At 38.1% G+C, this 17937-nt stretch overlaps 2 protein-coding genes across 3 annotated transcripts in view; both read right to left on the reverse strand.

The window, feature by feature from the left end:
- Window positions 1–52: 52 nt before the first annotated feature.
- On the reverse strand, window positions 53–6638 carry LOC129733936 (protein D3-like). Its single transcript, XM_055695560.1, has 2 exons — window positions 6114–6638; window positions 53–411 (listed from the first exon to the last, which is right to left on the reverse strand). Exons 1-2 carry the CDS (start codon window positions 6587–6589, stop codon window positions 270–272), a joined length of 618 nt encoding a protein of 205 aa, XP_055551535.1. The 5' UTR covers window positions 6590–6638; the 3' UTR covers window positions 53–269.
- A 2264-nt stretch (window positions 6639–8902) lies between these two features.
- Window positions 8903–17937, reverse strand: part of LOC129719646 (ATP-binding cassette sub-family G member 8) — a 57133-nt gene continuing 48098 nt past the window's right edge. For both annotated transcript variants that reach the window (XM_055671044.1, XM_055671041.1), the window contains 7 exons: window positions 13296–13661; window positions 12790–13239; window positions 11968–12729; window positions 11771–11914; window positions 11454–11713; window positions 11114–11394; window positions 8903–9571 (listed from right to left, as the gene is read on the reverse strand). In XM_055671044.1, coding sequence (XP_055527019.1) covers window positions 9329–9571; window positions 11114–11394; window positions 11454–11713; window positions 11771–11914; window positions 11968–12729; window positions 12790–13239; window positions 13296–13501 — 2346 coding nt within the window. In that variant the 5' untranslated portion in view covers window positions 13502–13661 and the 3' untranslated portion in view covers window positions 8903–9328. The remainder of the gene's footprint in view (window positions 9572–11113; window positions 11395–11453; window positions 11714–11770; window positions 11915–11967; window positions 12730–12789; window positions 13240–13295; window positions 13662–17937) is intronic.

Below are 17937 nucleotides of genomic sequence, written 5' to 3' on the forward strand. Positions count from 1 at the left end.
AGGAGAACTAGATTGTATTCGTAGGAGCGCAAAAAAAAAAAACAACTGCAGGTATGTCTTGTTATGATTTTTATGTGCTGTTTATTGGTGTTCGGTAATTTTAACTGCCAGGAGTGTCCGGGTGCCTAAACCAGGTGCGAATGGTACTGTTTAGAAGAATATTTGTCATGCCGTGCTATGCTGTGTTGTGGTGTGTAGTGGGTGCTAGTGTATCCTCACGAATCCGGGCCAGGCTGGGGAGCTGAGCAGGCAGATGTCGTGCATCGGCGTTATTTAGTTTCCGTCAGAGTGGCGTACACCTGCGGAACGTAGTCATCGTACTGAGCCTGGTAAAAGTTGCCTGCTACCGGCGATCCCAGGTTGTATTTCCGGGCAAACTCGGCAGCTTGAAATTTACCACGCTTGGGATTACTGGAGCAAAATATAAGAAATGATGTTGGGTGTAGAACTTTGGAAACTAGTCTTGGTTGATTTAATGAAAAGTTTGAGGTGAGTTAAAATAGTTTTTAAAGATATATGTATATTATATACAGTATAATTGTCTCTCAGAGACACGCTCATTACATATCTATCCATTTTCATTGAATAGTAAATTTCTTTCTAAAGAAACGAGAGATTTTTTCTTATGCGGGTTTTAGAATTCACTCGTTTTTCTGCGTATTTTTAGTGTATTATTTTGGAAGGAATTATCGTGTTCGACACTTTGAGATATTTGACATTTTATGAAATATTTGTCAATTTTATCGTTGTTGTTATTTATTGTATTCTACACAGAATTATTCAACTTTTAAATTTCTTGAACACACTTCTTTAAAGTGGATCTAACTTGAAATGTATATCACTTAATGCAATTCTTTTAATATCATTTGAAAACCGAGAAAATAGCAGATACTGCCTTCAAATGTCTAGATAAAAGTAACGAATAAAATTCTCTAAGCAAAAATATTCAAAAGTAGTACTGTTTTAAGGTTATAGCAGTTGTAGTATGTAGAAGTCACTACGTGGTCGACTACGTATTTTCAATGGCACAAGACTCGAAAATAGTTGATGCATTACCTATGAAAATACTATCTTATGTTTTCATCACCATAACAAACATGAGGATATGTTTTCACGTTTTTTACAGATCATGCATTAACTATAATCGAATTGTATGCTTTTTAAAATTCGAAGTATACCACGTGGTGGCTCGAAGTCGGCCATTTGTGGCTTGAGCACACTTCCACCTTAAACGTATTTTGATTATTTCTCACAAAACTTGATTAACATTATTGTTTTCAATCTCAAATCACACGGTTCAAACCGTTCGTTTTTTGACACCAACCCTCTATTTACTTTAGTTTTCGATCAATTACAATTTTATTGCAGCAAACTTTTGGTTTGAATGCCAGTTTTGTGTATGTGGTGTACCATGAATTGTCTTAAAACATGTTTATCAACAAAAAGAGTTAAACAAAGGAAATTAGTAGTCAAATTCAGCCAATGGCAAATCAGCACTGCTGAACAGTTCCACACGGGGAATACTTACTGGAGGTAGGGACGAATATCGTCTGAGTAGCCCACGAAGTTGATCACTAACTCCAAATTCTCCTTCAAGCATACAGGAAATTTTCTGTAAAAATGATGCGTTTCTTTTTCAGATAAATAAACCAAATAATCTTTCATTTTCTGCTCATCGTGAGTTGAAATATCTTCCTCTTTGTCTCTCGACGATTCTATATACAAAGCCATGTGTTGCTGGACGCATGATCTGCTGCTTGATTTTTTTTCCTCCATGTTGAGTCTTGCTGACGAGTTGTTCCCGGAATGATCATCCGGAAATTTATAGGTTAGGGTTTCTATCCAATCATGTGAATCCAGTATGGCCATTTCGGGGAACACTTATCAGATGGACTTCCGTCTGGAGTTCCACAGGGAAGCGTATTGGGACCGCTGATTTTTGTCCTTTTCACACAGAGGCTTGTGCCAACAAATTTCTTCTGACTTTAGTACGCAGTTTTCTAAAATACGCTGCTTCTGTATGGGCCCGTAACCTCTCGGGTTATTCGAATTGAGCGAGTAAAAAATGTTTTTTACGTTTTGCTCTTCATCGTCTACCGTGGAATGATCCATCTGCCCGACTACCCACAACGATGTCATTTATTTGAGTTGCTCTCAACAAGGCGACTGAAACTTCAACGATTGACTGTATTCGACTCTCTAACGAATGATATTGACTGCTCAGACCTTCTGTTGCCAACTCAAATAAACGTTCCCCGGCGCCAGTTGCGGTACTGGACATCTGTGATTTTTTTAAGTTTTAACATGATCAATGATAGTTTAAAAAATAGGATTAAAAATGTAGCGTAACAGTCTGTACGATAATATCGAAGACGAAGAACATATAGGAAAATCTCCTATATATCTTCTTCTTCTCTATATAATAAAAATGAAACGCTGTCCGTATGTCAGAAATAAATTTAGGAACGGATCAGCGGATTGACGTGAAATTTTGTATACAGGGGTTTTTATAACCGGAGAAGGTTATTATGCTGGTTTGAGACCCCTCCCCCTTATGGAAGGGAAGAGTCCTATACAAATGAATCACGAATTTCTGCCTAAATCGAGAACTAATCAAGCAAATGGGACCAAGTTAGACACGATGTGGTTTTAGGGGGGAAAACATGTTTTTAAGGTAGTTTGACTCTCCCCTCTGTATGGGAGGAGTCCCATGCAAATGAAACACAAATTTCAACATAACTCCAGAAATATCTAAGCAAATGAAACCAAATTTGGCATATTGAAATTTTTGGTAGCAAGAAATATTTCTAAAGTGGTTTGACATCCCGCCCTCCTTTGGTAGGTTGGGGGCCCATGCAAATAAAAACACAACTTTATGCATAACACAAGGGCTTATCAAGTAACTGGAACCACATTTGACATGTGGAGGTTTTGAGGAGCAAGAAATGTTCATCTGGAAGTTTAAGACCCTTTCCTTTTCTGGGAAGGAAGGGTCTTATATGAATGAAAGATCTATCTGTATTTTCTCAGATAGTCAAGCAGCTCTCAATGCTTTAAAAGCATACACATGTCAGTCGAAGTTGGAATGGGATTGTATTCAATCCCTACGACAACTAACTGTAACAAACGTTGTCAATCTATACTGGGTGCCTGGTCACTGTGGTATAGAAGGAAATGAAAAAGCCGATCTCTTAGCAAGAATTGGTTCTTCAACTGCTTTTGTCGGGCCGGAGCCATTCTGTGGTGTATCTTCATCCTGTTTGAAATCTGAGCTAAGAGGCTGGGAATCAATGATGATTGATGCCAACTGGAAGGCTTACTTCAAAGCAAGGCAATCTAAACTATTTATTACACTATGTAAAAGAATCACACGAAACCTACTCAGTATGAATAAAGCTGATCTGAGTACGTTAACTGGCCTACTTACTGGGCACTGTCCGAGTAAGTATCACCTTAAAAAATTAGGTAAACTGACAGATGACTTATGTCGTTTCTGTAATTCTGAAGTAGAAACCTCGGAACACTTACTGTGCCAATGCAGCGCATTAATTCAGCAAAGACTGCGTATTCTTGGAAAACCTCACGCCTAACGAGATATGGTCTGCTGAACTAATGAAGGTAAGGAACTTTATCAAAGAAGTCATACCTTCTTGGGGTGAAATGCAAAGTCTGGGTGCGACTATCACTGATACCCATAGTGATGGAACGAACTTACAGTGCATAAAAATTAACGCGGAGTATACCACAATATATCTAACTAATGGTAGCAGTGGTCATAGGCTTCTACAGGAAAAAAAAATGAATGAAAGACAAATTTCTGCATAACTCGAGAAATAATCTAGCAAATGAACCAAATTCGGCACGTAGAAGTTTTTGGGAGCAGAATATATTTCTATGGTGGTACGACACCTCTTCGCTTCTCTAAAAAGGAGGGGTCCCATAGAAATTTCTACATAACTTTAGAATCTACCAGGCAAGTGGATCCAAATTTGAAATGTGAGGATTTTAGAGTATATAAAATGTTTTAATGATGAACTGACACCCTTCCCTACTCTGGAAGGTGGGTGGGGTCCCATACAAATAAAAAATATATGTTCAATCAATTTTTTCCGAAAAACACAGAAGTCAAAAATCGACCCCAGAAACTATTTTGAATTCGAAGATGGCCACTTCCGTTTTCTGGAAATAATACCAAAATGACCGAATACCGCTCACTATGGGTATTTCCGGAACCAGAATGATACCCAGAGGCCAGAAATTAACTTCGCATACCATTTTGGAATCCAAGATCGCGACTCCTGGTATCTGGAAACAACGCAAAATTGTTGAATAAAACCCAATATTTGCGTAATCGAGATGATAAACTGATGCCTTAATTTAACCCAAGACACCATTTTGAATTTTGAGGTGGCAGCTTCCGGATTCTGGAAAACCGCCCAAAATGGCCGAATATCACCCAATATTGAATTTTCCTAAGCCAGAATGATAACAAAAAATTAACTTCACATGTTAATTTAATTTCAAGATGACGACTTCCGTTTTCTGAAAAGCATCCTAAATAAATCAATACATTGGAAGAATAATCACAAATTAATAATCCAACAGATAATGCATAGAAACCTGAACCAACCAAAATTAAGAATGGGTCAAAATGGGACGTAAGGCACCCAAAAACCAGTGTATTACAAGAAGCGATACTTTAAATTTGAAATTTGTTTGTTTTAAACGTTACTTTTTATGTTAAATTTCTCGACAGCGTGAGTATTATTGAATTAAAATAGACTTGATGTGAACTATTAAGGGGGGACTCCCTTTATTCTTGACATTCGAAAAATAATAATTAAAATAATAATTTTACTCTGGAAGGCCGAAAAATAATATTTTTTGTGATTTGTATTTCAGAAGTGTTCGGGTATTTTGGCTATTGATTAAGGTTTATTTTAAGATGTATTTTGATGATGATGTGAATGAAATATACTGAGCTATTGATGACAGCTGAGAACGTGGATGCTCTCTCTGAATCAGTACCTAACTGGTGGTAAGTTTTTCTCAGCATCTATTCAACCGATTTGGCTGAATTTTTCTTCAGAATGTAAAAATGAATTATCTATTTTGTTACATAGCCGTTTTTGAAAATTCCAAAAATTGCCAAAATGGCGGCCATTTAAGTAAAAAAAAATTTAACCATGAAAAATCGCTATTTAAAAAATCATAAAACATTGAAAAAATCAGATATTCAAAACGACTAAAATTTTAAGCTGTCTTTAGCGCAAACTATTGATTAAATATTTATAATTGAAGGTACACTATTCGCAAATTGAAAAGTTTATCGTATAATGGTGAAAACCCCCAATTAGATTCATGCATCAAAAACTAGCAATCAATCGGTGTGTGGGGCACAATGTTGAATTTTAGGTAAGTTTATGTGACAAGGTGTGCTCATTTGCCCCTATCAAATTAGTTAAAGTTAAAATGAGATTTTTGTACTAATTATAGCTTGAAATTAAAACTTCAGTGATGGTGGAACTAGAGGTAGACCCATACGTCATATTTAAATGTCTACATACTTGTGATTAAGCCATTGAAACGACCGTAAAAGCTTATTTTGTAATGCGCATAATAATAGTTTCTCAACATTCAGGAGTCAAATTAATTAAAAAAAATCAATTTTTAAAAGACAAAGCACTCTTGTTCTACAAAAACAGATAATGTAGTAACAACGGAAGTGTTCCTCATACCATATTGTATTATAAAATGCGTAGTTTCGCAGAAACGAGGGGTGCTCATTTCAATCCGTGTGCTTTTTATGCCCTTAATCTCCCTATAATCTGGAAAATTCAAAATCTGCACGTACCTGTTTATCCGTGAATCAAGTAAATTTTTTGGAACGCTTTACATGAAATGTTAGATTTCTTTGAACAAAGCTTTCACTCAAAATTCACCATAGGCTTTTCACATTCACAACCGTTTAAACTTAGTATATAGTATATTAAAAAACAATATCACAAGGTTGCTTTTGTTCCACTTATCTAAAACCTTTTTGAAGTGTACTCTTCTCATGGAGTGCAATTGCACCATAATTATAAAGCAAAGAAACCCCTTCTCAAACTCACCGATTGCTTTGTTTCGGCTCATCGAACTGCACCTGTCCTGGTTGTTTGTAGAGGAGAAACACATACCGATGCAGGCCCGAACCCTCTGGTGGTGCAGAGCTGATGTAATCGGCTAATGTTTCCCCGGTGGTAAGATCGCTGCCGGCAATGTTAGTGACGATCCAGTGTTTCCACTCGCGCATCTTAGGATTGGCCCTCGAAGGTGCGTCTGGATCGGTCATGATCAGCGTGTAAAACGCGTTCGGTTCCGCATCCCAGCTGACGGTCGGTTTGTCTTTAACCTGTGTCGGGGTAAGTTCGTTGCCCAGGGACACCTCCTTACCGGAAGGATAAGATACCTTCACCAGACCGGTCGGTGCTTCCGAGATGACGTCCGAAACGATTTCGTGCTCTAGGAAAGCTTTCGAAACCTCTTGAGCCAAGACGCAGCGGTAAGCGCCTACACAAATAGCGAACAGTAGAAGCAATTTTCTCATGATACTCGTCAGATGTACGTCTCAAACGCGACTGACGGGGTGAAACTGTCTGGGTCGAACTGGAAAAGCAATTGAGTGACCGTTGTCGATGTTGTTTTGTTGGGATGAACCGGTTTCGAGATTTCATTATGTTTTATAGTGTACGAAGAAGGGAAGCGCAGAAAACAGTTTGTGTGTTTCCATATGTTTCGTCTTCAATCGAAAATTAAATCAATGCTCGAAATGTCAGCTAAGATATCTTCCCAAAATATAGTTTATTTTATTTATGAGTAGTTTATCATTTAACTACTGCTATTAACTAAAACTGGAAATTTGATTCAAAAGTTGTGTAATATTTTACGAATAACCGGCGAATCAATTTTCCAGTGTCCATTTTCATTGTTTATTTTAAAGTGGATAATAGTGAAATCACAATCTTAGAATCGTCAAAAATGTTGAAATTTTTAAATTTTTAAAATTGTTGCAACTGTGAAAAATGCTGTGAAAACAATTTGTCAAAATAGATAAATTTGCCAAAATTGTTAAAACTGTCTTAATCACATCGCTAAAATGATCAAAAATTCCAATAATGTAAAAAAGTCAATGTTTCAAAACAGGTCAAAATGTTATTTAAAATCGAATATATAAACTAATAAAACAATCAAAATGCCAATTTTCAAAACCTATAAAAATAAATATGGGCAATACTTAGTGTTGTTTTTTATTGCATAATTTCTGTTTTTTTTTTCAATAGGAATAATTAGTTAATACTTCGAACGAAAGTTTGCCTTTGAATTTTGCTTTAAATATATTTAAACGGAATGCATGCGGTTCACTAAGTCTAACTCTGCCAAAAAACAGCTATACGTGAATGAAAATCATGGAAAAACGGAGTCCAACTATATACAATTTTGCTGCCCGAAGGGTTTACTCGATGAGTACAAAGAAAGTGATTCGAAGTTCAACCACCTGCAGTTGTTTTTACGTCTCTCGTATTAAGGACGATTTTTGATACCGTGCAAAGAGACGCTGCCTTGTGCTGGTTTCATAGCATAGTTCTGCTGGCAAAAATACAATTCCATATGTTCTGTGTTGATTCGATTTTTTAGCTAACCTTCTGAATGTCATATTTGGCACACTAACCTAGGTTTGAATAATGTTGCATGCATGATGCACCGCAAATGGTTGGCACGGAAATTGTTTATTGCTGTTTGAATGACTGTCATTATCTTTTGAATTGATGTATTGCTTTAGTAACTCGGTGGTTGAGCTACTAGCCGTATTATCTATAGTATGGAGTTCGCTGCTCAGTAGTGATTTCTATCGAATCAAATCAACCATCAAATGGTTGAAGTTACATGAGTAGTGATTTCTTTGCTGTTTATTGTATTGAGGAGTTATTTTGTAGTTTGAAATAGATTAGCAGGTTTGCACTGCTTCTAAATCACTTTATAATAACGTATGGGAACCGAATGTAGTGCAATTCATGAGACTATGATCGTTGGTTCTGTGCTAGCCTTTTCTGGAAATCTTTCCAATTGCAGATAATTCGCTGTTTTCACTACTTTTTGAATGAAGTTGAACAAAAGACTTTGGATCATTTTCGAAATTCAACAGAAATGTCGATTTCTCCTCTTACTTACGTCCTAGAGTAACTAACACTCAACTTTTTTTCAAGTTAAACTAAACCAAAACAGTTACTTATACTTTTCTTAACAATACTTATATAACCGCCTGATTTGTATGATGTTCATGTAATTTATATAAGATGATAAAATGGCGTATTTCAATCAGGTTGCCTTGATTTTTGTATTCTTTTTTTCTCTATTTACACATTGTAAAACTGATTTACCGTACTGCATTAAATCTGCGGAAATTTAACTTTCTTATCGATCTTAAAGGTTTAGCATGTAGGTTATTTTATTGTTAATGCATTGAGGTGCTATTAATATAGATTTAAACACGTTTCGTATATGAAAACAGGAAGAATTTAGAAATCGGCTGTGATTCAAACTCCGAACACTTCAACGTAATCGCTAAGGAATAGATAAGAAAACCGTCTGAATACTCACTGTCACTTTTTTCAACGCCTGCTGATTCCCCGGAAGTGGCCCTACAGTAGAGAGCTATACATAACAGGGTGAAGGACATGGGAACAAAATGGTGCATAATATTCATTCTTTTTATTACACTAGCTATAATAATTCGATGTTTATTGTAAAGTGTTCGAAGTTTGAGACTGTTCGAAGTTTGAATCAAAACGGTACGATCGCTTCGAATATTTCAGTGCTGATTTGTGGATTTAGGTTTGTTTTCGGGAGTGATTCCAAGAGCCTCATTAAAAATTGACCTTTATTTAGCTTTTTTCGGCGTAGTGCATCTGCAATGCTTCCGCAGTTCGATTTGTATGCAAGTCACCAATATATTCTCGTATTAAACATAATTTTCCATCTTCGTCGCAGCAACGGCGAATCAATTATTAACATCGTGTTTATAACCGCTGGGTTGCGTTCGTATTTCATTTGTTATCTCGCTCTAAAACATTCAATTAAAAAATCTTAAATAGTTTGCTAACGATCTCATTTTTTCCTTCTTATCTCTAGTACTTTCTAGTAATTTCAGTTAAATAATAAAAAAAGATCAACTAAAAACACTTTCCTACTATTAACTTGCCAGTGGAAGTCGTTTTAGTATAGTATAGTCGGTTGTTTTTTTTTTGCACCTGGCTCTACCTATGGGTAGAGTGAAAGTATCCACGCTCTAGATGCGCTTCTGCCGGCGGTCAGTCCGCCTCCGGAACAAATGCTGACAGTTGATCAGGAAGACAATCATGGTGAGGGCGAAGAACACGATACAGGTCAACAGCAGCCCTAGCACAGTAGAGGAATACATGTCGCTTGGATCTAGCACGTGATCTCGAGCCAGCAGCTGGTGGTCAACCAGAACGGCCGTTCCATTCGGCGGTGGGCACGGCTGCTGGACGATGATCTCCTGATGCTGGACCTGGAACAGAAAATTGGGGTATTAGTTTGATTGAATATATACATATATATTAAATTCCTACAAAATCTCGCATTGTTGGAATGAAATGTTAAACATTATTTCTATAGAATTGTTAGTATACAAATATTTTAGAATAATTTTGTTGAATAAAGATCAATTCAGAAATATCTCATAGTTACTTAAAAAAATGTATTGAGTATAAAACGCTTCTAAATTCGTGTAAAAACATTTCCATGAAACAGCATTCATTCATTCTTGTTTTCATTCGAAAATGTCTTCGGAATTAAATTAATTTTTTTTATCATTCCAATTTATTTGAAAAATATAAAATTATTTTTGAATCATTAAAAATGATTTAAAAGAGTTATCATTTTAGAATGTTTTTGAACCTATTAAGGCAGGGCCGGATTAATGTGCTGGGGGCCCGGGGCAAATATTTTCGTGGGGCCCTCTTTGTTTTAAATTTAGGGGTAAGAACATTTTAAACTTTGAAATGACTCAACGCTTCGCTCGAACTTTGTTTTCACGTCTGGCCCAGGACTAGGAGTTCTCGTATTGGATGGTCCGGAATATTTGCCCCATTTGCCTCCCCCTAAATCCGGGCCTGCATTTGGAAATTATGAATAATCAATTAAAAAACGAAATAATTGCATATTTGTCTCATCATTCGGAACCTCCTCTTTATGACTTTAATTATTTTTGATATAACCGCAATTTCTAGATTTTTTTTTATATTTCTGACATTTGTTTGAACATTTTTGTGATAAATGTTTTACATTTTTGTCATGACTTTTTTACATTTTTGTCATGACTTTTTTTTTAATTTTCAAAATTTCCAGCAGGGCCGAATTTAGGGGCTGGGGGGCCCGGGGGGCCCGGGGCAAATTTGTTTGCGAGGCCCTCTTTCCTAGAACATTTAGAGGTAACGTTCTGGAAGTTGTCAAGCAAAAAAAAAAGAGCGCCTCATGACTAGGGGGGGGGGGGGAGGGACTTCAATCGCTAGGCCCGGGGAATTTGTCCCCTTTGCCCCCTCAAATCCGGGCCTGATTACTAGTATTTTATGAGATTGCGTAGATTTTTTTTTATCACAGCTGGTCTTAAGGTACGATGCTGGCCTAATAAATCAGTCGTCGTAGGTTCGAGTCTCGGCTCGAGAGAAACTGTTCGTAGGATCGTAGTGCTATCCCCGCATTTGTCCTATACACTTAACAGGTGGCTGCGAAGCCTGTGATTAATAAACAGAAGGTCGTGTTCCGAATCGGAATATAGCACCAAGGCTTTGCTTTGATTTTAGATTTTAACCATTTTCGACGCTTTTGTCATTTTTGATATTTTTGTATAATTTTTGAATTTTGAAATTATTTGGTACTCTATTACTTTTTTGTTATAGTTGTCATTTTTATATTTTTGTGGTTTTGGATGTTTTGTTTAATTTCAAACATTTTCGACTTTTTGGCCATTATCGACATTGTTGATGTTTTAGCTTTGAAATTTTCGGCACTTCTTACTTTCGTTGAATACTTTGGCGTGGAGTCAACTCACCTGCTTGTTTCGACACATCTGCTGATTGGTGAGTGCGGCCAGCGTTTCCACGCTGTATTCCTGCTCAGTGAACAGCGGCAGGATCCACTTCTCTGGCGATACGATCTCGCCCCACTGCAAGTAGTCGGGAATGTTGCGCGAATGGATGGAGTAACCTCCAACGCCGGAAAGAAACAGTAGCACCAGTGAGGTAATGATGGTTGCAGAGATTCCGCACGACACCAGATGGGAGATGAATAACACTATCGTTTGTATGGCCATTAGGTAGAGCAGCATGTAACCTGAAAATTGAATCGTGAATTTGATAGACAGAAGAAGTATTCGGCTAAGAAATACTCACCCATGTACAGGTAGATCGCGGTATCGTCGCTACCGGAAGAAGAGTACAGACCAGCCATGCTGTGCGCCGGTAGCAAGTAGGCTAACCAGATACAAAGACTCGGAAGGACACTAAGGGTTCCTTGTATAATGATGTAGAGAAATCTTCCATACAGACCAAGACGAAGGTCTTTTTCAGCATGTCGCCGATCTTCCTGAACGTCACGAATTTGCAGGATCAGCAATGGCCATAAAGCGAGCATTATTATACAATGAAGAAAGCTAGAAGAAAAGTCGATCGTTATACAAGAATTTAAGTGACTTGTGTAAAGGACTAACCCTAAGCGATCGTTGAGGTTTAGCTGAGGATCGGACGCCGGAACGTCCCAGAATAGGCAGCCCACGAAAAGTGACAGCACGGCAGCAAGAATTAGCCTGCTAATCCAATTGAGCAGTGATCCTGGCTGTTTGTAAGACGTGTACCTGCGAATGACTAAGGTAACAAGCGGTCCTGAATGTGGAAAACCAATACGAACCTCTTTGCTAGAGCGTTAATTTGTCCGAAAAATCCGGCACTTCTGGTTGGTTCCGGTAGGTTGGCAACTGGAGCGGCGAGTGGTGGTTCTGAATTTACATGATCCCACGAGTTGGCTAGAGACTCGATACGGGCGGATGATTCTAGTAGTGCAGCTGCCGACAGATCGTCCAGTGTCACCAGATCCAGATAATAATCTGCTGGATTTTTAAACGGAGGGCAAGGATAGCCCAAAGTTCCCATGTGTCGTGGCAAATCAGCTCTGCTTCCCGAGTAGACAGTACGTCCTCCGGACAGTAGAAGAACTCCAGAGCACATGGAGAGTATTTCAAAAGTTGGCGGCTGAAGCGTCATGATAACCATCCTGCCCGCACTGCACCACTGTCGCAGGTATTCTACCAAAAAGAACGTATCGAAGATGTCCATGTTTACCGTGGTCTGGTCGAGTAAGAGTATGGATGATTGTGTTAACAGTTGGCAGGCCACATTCAGTCTTTGCTTTTCGGAATGAGTCAAACGGGAAACGTTGGCCGACCGGACGGCGGTTAGACCAAGGTCTTCGACGAGGATGTCTACGCGCTCCTTGAGGTCACTGCGGTCGTACGGCCCACGGAGGGCAGCATGGAAGGAAAGAGTGCTCTGAACACTCATTCGTGGATCGAGTGGAGCTGTCTTCAGATCGGGCACATAACCGCAAAGCTGACGTAGGATACGCCTGTTTACTTGCTGTCCGTTTACTAAAATTTCACCGCTCATACGTTGTCTGGAGAGTGGCCAATGTTGGAATGATGTATTTTTAAGCGGAAATAAATTGTTGACTTACCGTACTCCGGCTAAAGCTTCTACAAGGGCTGTACCCTCACGCTGTGATGTTGCCATAATGGCGAATAAATCGCCAGCTTTAGCTTGCAATGAAACGCCTCTCAGCCCTGGTAGGACATCTAAGCAGTGCACCTGAATGTTCGGATACACCAAACCCGCCATCGAGTGCCTTCTGCTCTGTGTGTTGTAAATTTCTTCGGGATAGAGTCGGGTCTCCCCGTAGGTTGGTGAATCGTCATAATCCCACTCGGCGAGAAGGTCCGCTTCGCTTTGTGAGCGGAGATTGTGATGTCGCAGGTTAGTGGCGTATGGGTTGTAAACGTGAGTGCCTGCTATACTGGCGCGACTGTTGGCCTGTTTGAGGGCTGCCAGTGGAATGCCCTGTGCACGAGAGTTTGGCCGCGAATTTGTTGCTCCGATTGCACGAAAGTCCGATTCGCTGCGGTATTTCCTTTGTAAAAAATAATCGTTATTTTCTGCAGTTAAGAATTGTACAGAGGATATTACCTTAAATTAGCTGGCACTCGACCGCGGTGGGTTTCGTTATCGCTGCTGTCGTATCCGGAGGACCCGGGCCCCGGACCGGTACTGTCCCGGTAGCCACGATTGACCCGACCGCGCCCGTTTGTCTTGGATGAGTTACGTGCCCGACCGGGAGGGCCTCCGTTTGGTGGGAAAACTCGGGGTAGACCGAATTTGAGGTAGGTATACATGTTGGAGTTCAGTGGATTCGATTTGGAACCACCGTAGCGCGGATGGTTCGAAATGGCTGCATCATCTCGGTATCCGTTGCGGTGCTGTGGACTGTACGGCTGGGGAGATTTGTCCGAAGAACCGAGCGCCGAGTCGGCAAAGTCGGAGTTCAAATTTTGTCTGAAAGCAAAGACGAATTGATATTCGAGTAAGATTATTTGCATGACATTGTGGAATTTTTTTGAATTTTGACTTAGTTGTATTCCGTCGTGGAGTTAGTGAATTACTAGATTGAGCTTGGAAGAAAGTTGGCAGCTAACTTAGTTTCAACCTAACTACAATTATGATCATCAATGTAATGACAGTGTGTGTGTTTTTATGGACCCAAATATTTTATAAAAAACCAAGGTTGGGCAAACTAAGTTTAAGTGAATGTCAACAAAACGTGGTTGGACACCTGAGCTTATTTTAAACAAAAAAATCCAGCTGCACAATTTTCGTTGAGGTCGCCAGCCGTAAACGCTCGATCTGAAAACTGCCAATTCAAGAACACATTTCACTTCAGTGAACGAAGAGAGCATAGAAACGCAAATATAAGCAATTATTATCAACTTTTTTCATCGTTTGGTTTTTTAATCGAAGCAAGTTTATTATAAAATAGCCGATCGGAGAGTATAATTGAGTTTCTCTCCTGTGAGCTTAATTATTCGATCGATGGATCGATCGATCATTTTTCTCCAGTCGTCGGATAATTGAGTGTTACACTGTTACTGGTTATCGGTTTTAAGTTTTGTTGTTTCATAAAATAAAAAAAAATAAAACGCCGACATTTCGGCTGTAAATTTTAAATTGAAAGTTGGGATAAAAAAAACTTTTGATTCATGACGGTTTTGCTTAAAGGTTTTGTACCTGTGTTCCCGGAACTAATATTATTCCCAAATCTTTCTTGTTTGATGATTCAGAGCTCTTTTTTTCATAGAATCCTAAAAAACCACTCTGGATTAAACTCGAATTCTCTTATGAATTGTGTTTCTACAATTTCAACCCTATAGAAAGAATTATACAATTTTACGATTTAAAAAAATCCTCTGATTGTAATATCTAATATAAAATTAGATCACAATTGAAAGACAAAACTAAGACAAAAGCCAGGGACATCTAGAGTTAATTGTTCTGGAAAGTTAGATTTAAAGTTGTGCTTACGTATTTATTTACTCAAATACTTCCTTCCGAAGTTTCTGTTATGATTGGTAGAAATTTGTCCTACTTCGGCCTGCTAAACAAGTTTTCCAGTGAATACATCAAACCTCTAATGGGCAGTTTACCAATAGCACTAACTATGGCATTCCGTAACCTTCTTTCGCCTTTACCCATTCGAAACGATTAGCTAAAGATTCGATTTGTACTATTTAACAGTTAGCACTTCCCATGATGCCACATATGTAGCCAAACTTTTATCATTACCAGCCTAGTTTACGGTTGTACAGCTTGAGCAGCCTCTCGGAGACCACAAGCACCTCGCAGCTATTCATCAGCGGAGGTCCGCTAGTTTTCCCATTTTCATTGTACTCCACAGCGCGGCGCACTCAGCTGAAGCAGTGGAGCAAATTATTAATTATTCTTCCTTACATTCGCCCGTGTTCGCTGCGGAACGATAGGAAGGAACCCCTACCATGTAAACGACTGATAACTGACCCGCACATCTCGAGCCGCTCATTTTTTTTTACTCGGGTAACCCAGTTTCAAGACCAATTGAGCAGCCAATGCGGTAGTGGTGGTGGTGGATTAGGGGGCGTTTGCGATGGCTCGAATCCAATTTTCAATCATTTGCGCATCCCGTTTCCGGGACGATGATTGGTGTTGTTCGTTCTTCGAATGGTGGTGTTAATTGTCTGTTTTTCACCTAGCTAAGAGCCACTGTGACGATTCGCACTGTATACGGAGCTGAGATAAAGAAACTTGACATCTGTTACACTATTTTTTCATGCAGTGTTCTACATTTTGAACGAGCAACTGAATAAATGTTATCTGATACAGAAATAACATCAAATTTGATCGTAATATATTGCCGTTAGAAACATCATCTGCAATTTCCGGCAATGAGAACCCAGTTTTTTGACACAAAATGCTTGCAGAACATTAATAAATGGTACAAAACAATGACATCTCTTAACTATATAAACTGTATTATTACAGAGTGCAACAAAATTTTACTTTTTCTTTTGCCTTGGCTTCTATGTATGATTTTTTTGATGTATTTTGATGCAAAAACAAATTTTTCCGAGTTTGAACGAATTTCACCTTAAGGGACAACGGACAAAAACAGAGCTCAAAACGGTGTTGGCATGGTTTTACTATATTTCGTAAAGCAAAATAATATCAAATATGTACAGCATTAATCGTTTCGCTAAGATCTGAGTGTTTAAGCCAAATTATTATATTGAGAAAAAAAGTATCAGAAATCGATTGGTAGATGTCTGATGCCCGTAAAATGTCAGCAACATGTTAATTTCTCGACGTAAAATTAACTTATTTAAAATCTGTTTGATGTAATATCAAGAGTGTTAGCGATGGCTTATAGGACAATTTTGCGATTGTCTATCACGACGATTGTGTAAATTTCTGCCAATGATTGGCAACGCTTGTTTTTGAGAAGGTAGATTTTTATTTTATTATTAAACTAAAACTGCACGGTTACTTAACTTGTTCAAAACTGGAATTTTATGTTGAAAATGAGAATAAAAAAAAAATATGAATTTAAACATGAGTTTCGGTAAAAATCGCAAAATGAAGAAAAAGAAACGTCATTTTAGTTACATTTCGTTGTCTTTGTATATTTCGAAAATTTGAGCTATGATTTTTGTTTCCATCAGCATCTCTTGACCAAACTTTCCATCGCAATACTCGTCTTTGTTACTGGCACACTCTCTCCAACCGTCTGGTGTAAAACTCATTCCTCGGTAGTGTTCTTAAGTTAACTCGGTTAAATGTTGCTCCCTTTTTGGTGCACTAGATCACTATAGGATTTCAGGCGGACTACATTTTTTTAGAAAGTAGAAATTTTTTTACAATGATAAAAATAAATATTAGGTGCATTATATTTTCATAAACGTTATTGATTAGGCTTTCAGCGAAACTGTGGTTATGTGGAAAAAAGAAGATGAAACATAACAAAAAAAAAAATTCGAAAAAAAAACATTTTTTGAAATTTTGTTGGACGGCATCTCTTTATTCTCAGGATCTCCCGGGCTGGGTCCTTAATTATTCTAATGTTTCAGGTGTCTACCAACAATTTCAAAAGAGTCTAGCTGCGATCATCGCCTACCAAGCGAAAAAAATAATCATTATTTCAAACTTAGTTGGACGGCATCTTTCTACTCCCAGGAGCTCCCAGGCTGGCTCTTTATCTATTTTCAAGATTTAGGTATCTAATCCCAAGTCTTAAAGAGTTTTGCTGCGACCGCCTGCGACCAAGCTAGGAAACACACACAGGTCCTTAACGGTTATAGTTGCCAACTCTTTTTCAGCAAGCTTTTCATTACTATCCAGTATCTGAAAATAGATCAAACAGTTAGCAGACAATCCTGCGAGCTTCTGGTGCCTTTATGATTTTGGAGCATAAAAGTTGTACGGTAAAAATTGATTTAAACGAACATTGAGTTTAGATTTGTACTTGGGCGATGTAGATTTTGATTCTAGGATAGTTTGAGCATGATTTAGGCCAATAAAAAAATGGCAAAAACAATTTTTTTTGTGGATATACCCCTTAATAGTTTCCTGCTCGATACGACATTTTGAAAACAACCTTGGAAATTTAACGAAGTGACTTACTTTCCACATGTGAACATTGAACATTTGAGTTTATACTTTTCACGTGTGAACATTGAACAAAATACTCTGTGTAAACACGATAAGAAACTTGCACCTCTTGGTGTCTAATAACGTATTTAATATTTACGACTACTTTTCGATACACTCCCTTAATTGGATCTAGTTGAAGTTGGGTGCAGGTTGCCGTAATTATGAGTTCAATGTGGGATTTTGATAGCCTAGCCTTGTTCGTGATCAAAACAACACTTTAGTTGAAGAAAACTACCATAGAATGAGTTTTTCAGCCGCAATAATCAAATTGCCATTGATAGGATAAACAAAAGAAAACCAGCTTTACTGTGGTTTAAAAAGATGCACTAAAGCTATGTTTCTTAATGATAGTTTGGCACTAGTATTGCGCAAAATTAATGAGGATACCATCTTTGTTATATTCGGGTAAATATTTTGAAATTTGAATATAGTTATATTTATATTTGATAAGTTCTTGACAGTCTAAGCAGTTGTTATGTTTAAAATTGCCATCCTCCATTAGTAAGTAGTCGAACTGTAATTTTTTCATACTTTCCGTTTTTTTTTTCAATTTCATTGGGGAAAGTTACGAAAAGTCACCATATTTATTTGTTTT

This window comes from Wyeomyia smithii, chromosome 1 (genome assembly GCF_029784165.1).
Source record: "Wyeomyia smithii strain HCP4-BCI-WySm-NY-G18 chromosome 1, ASM2978416v1, whole genome shotgun sequence".
Classification (NCBI taxonomy): Eukaryota; Metazoa; Arthropoda; class Insecta; order Diptera; family Culicidae; genus Wyeomyia; species Wyeomyia smithii.

Bases quoted from the DNA above. Each gene is read 5' to 3' on its own strand.
- LOC129733936 (XM_055695560.1), bottom strand. From the start codon at position 6,589: ATGAGAAAATTGCTTCTACTGTTCGCTATTTGTGTAGGCGCTTACCGC. The intron at 412-6,113 runs GTGAGTTTGAGA...ATTTTGCTCCAG, and splicing joins GAGCCGAAACAAAGCAATCG to TAATCCCAAGCGTGGTAAAT.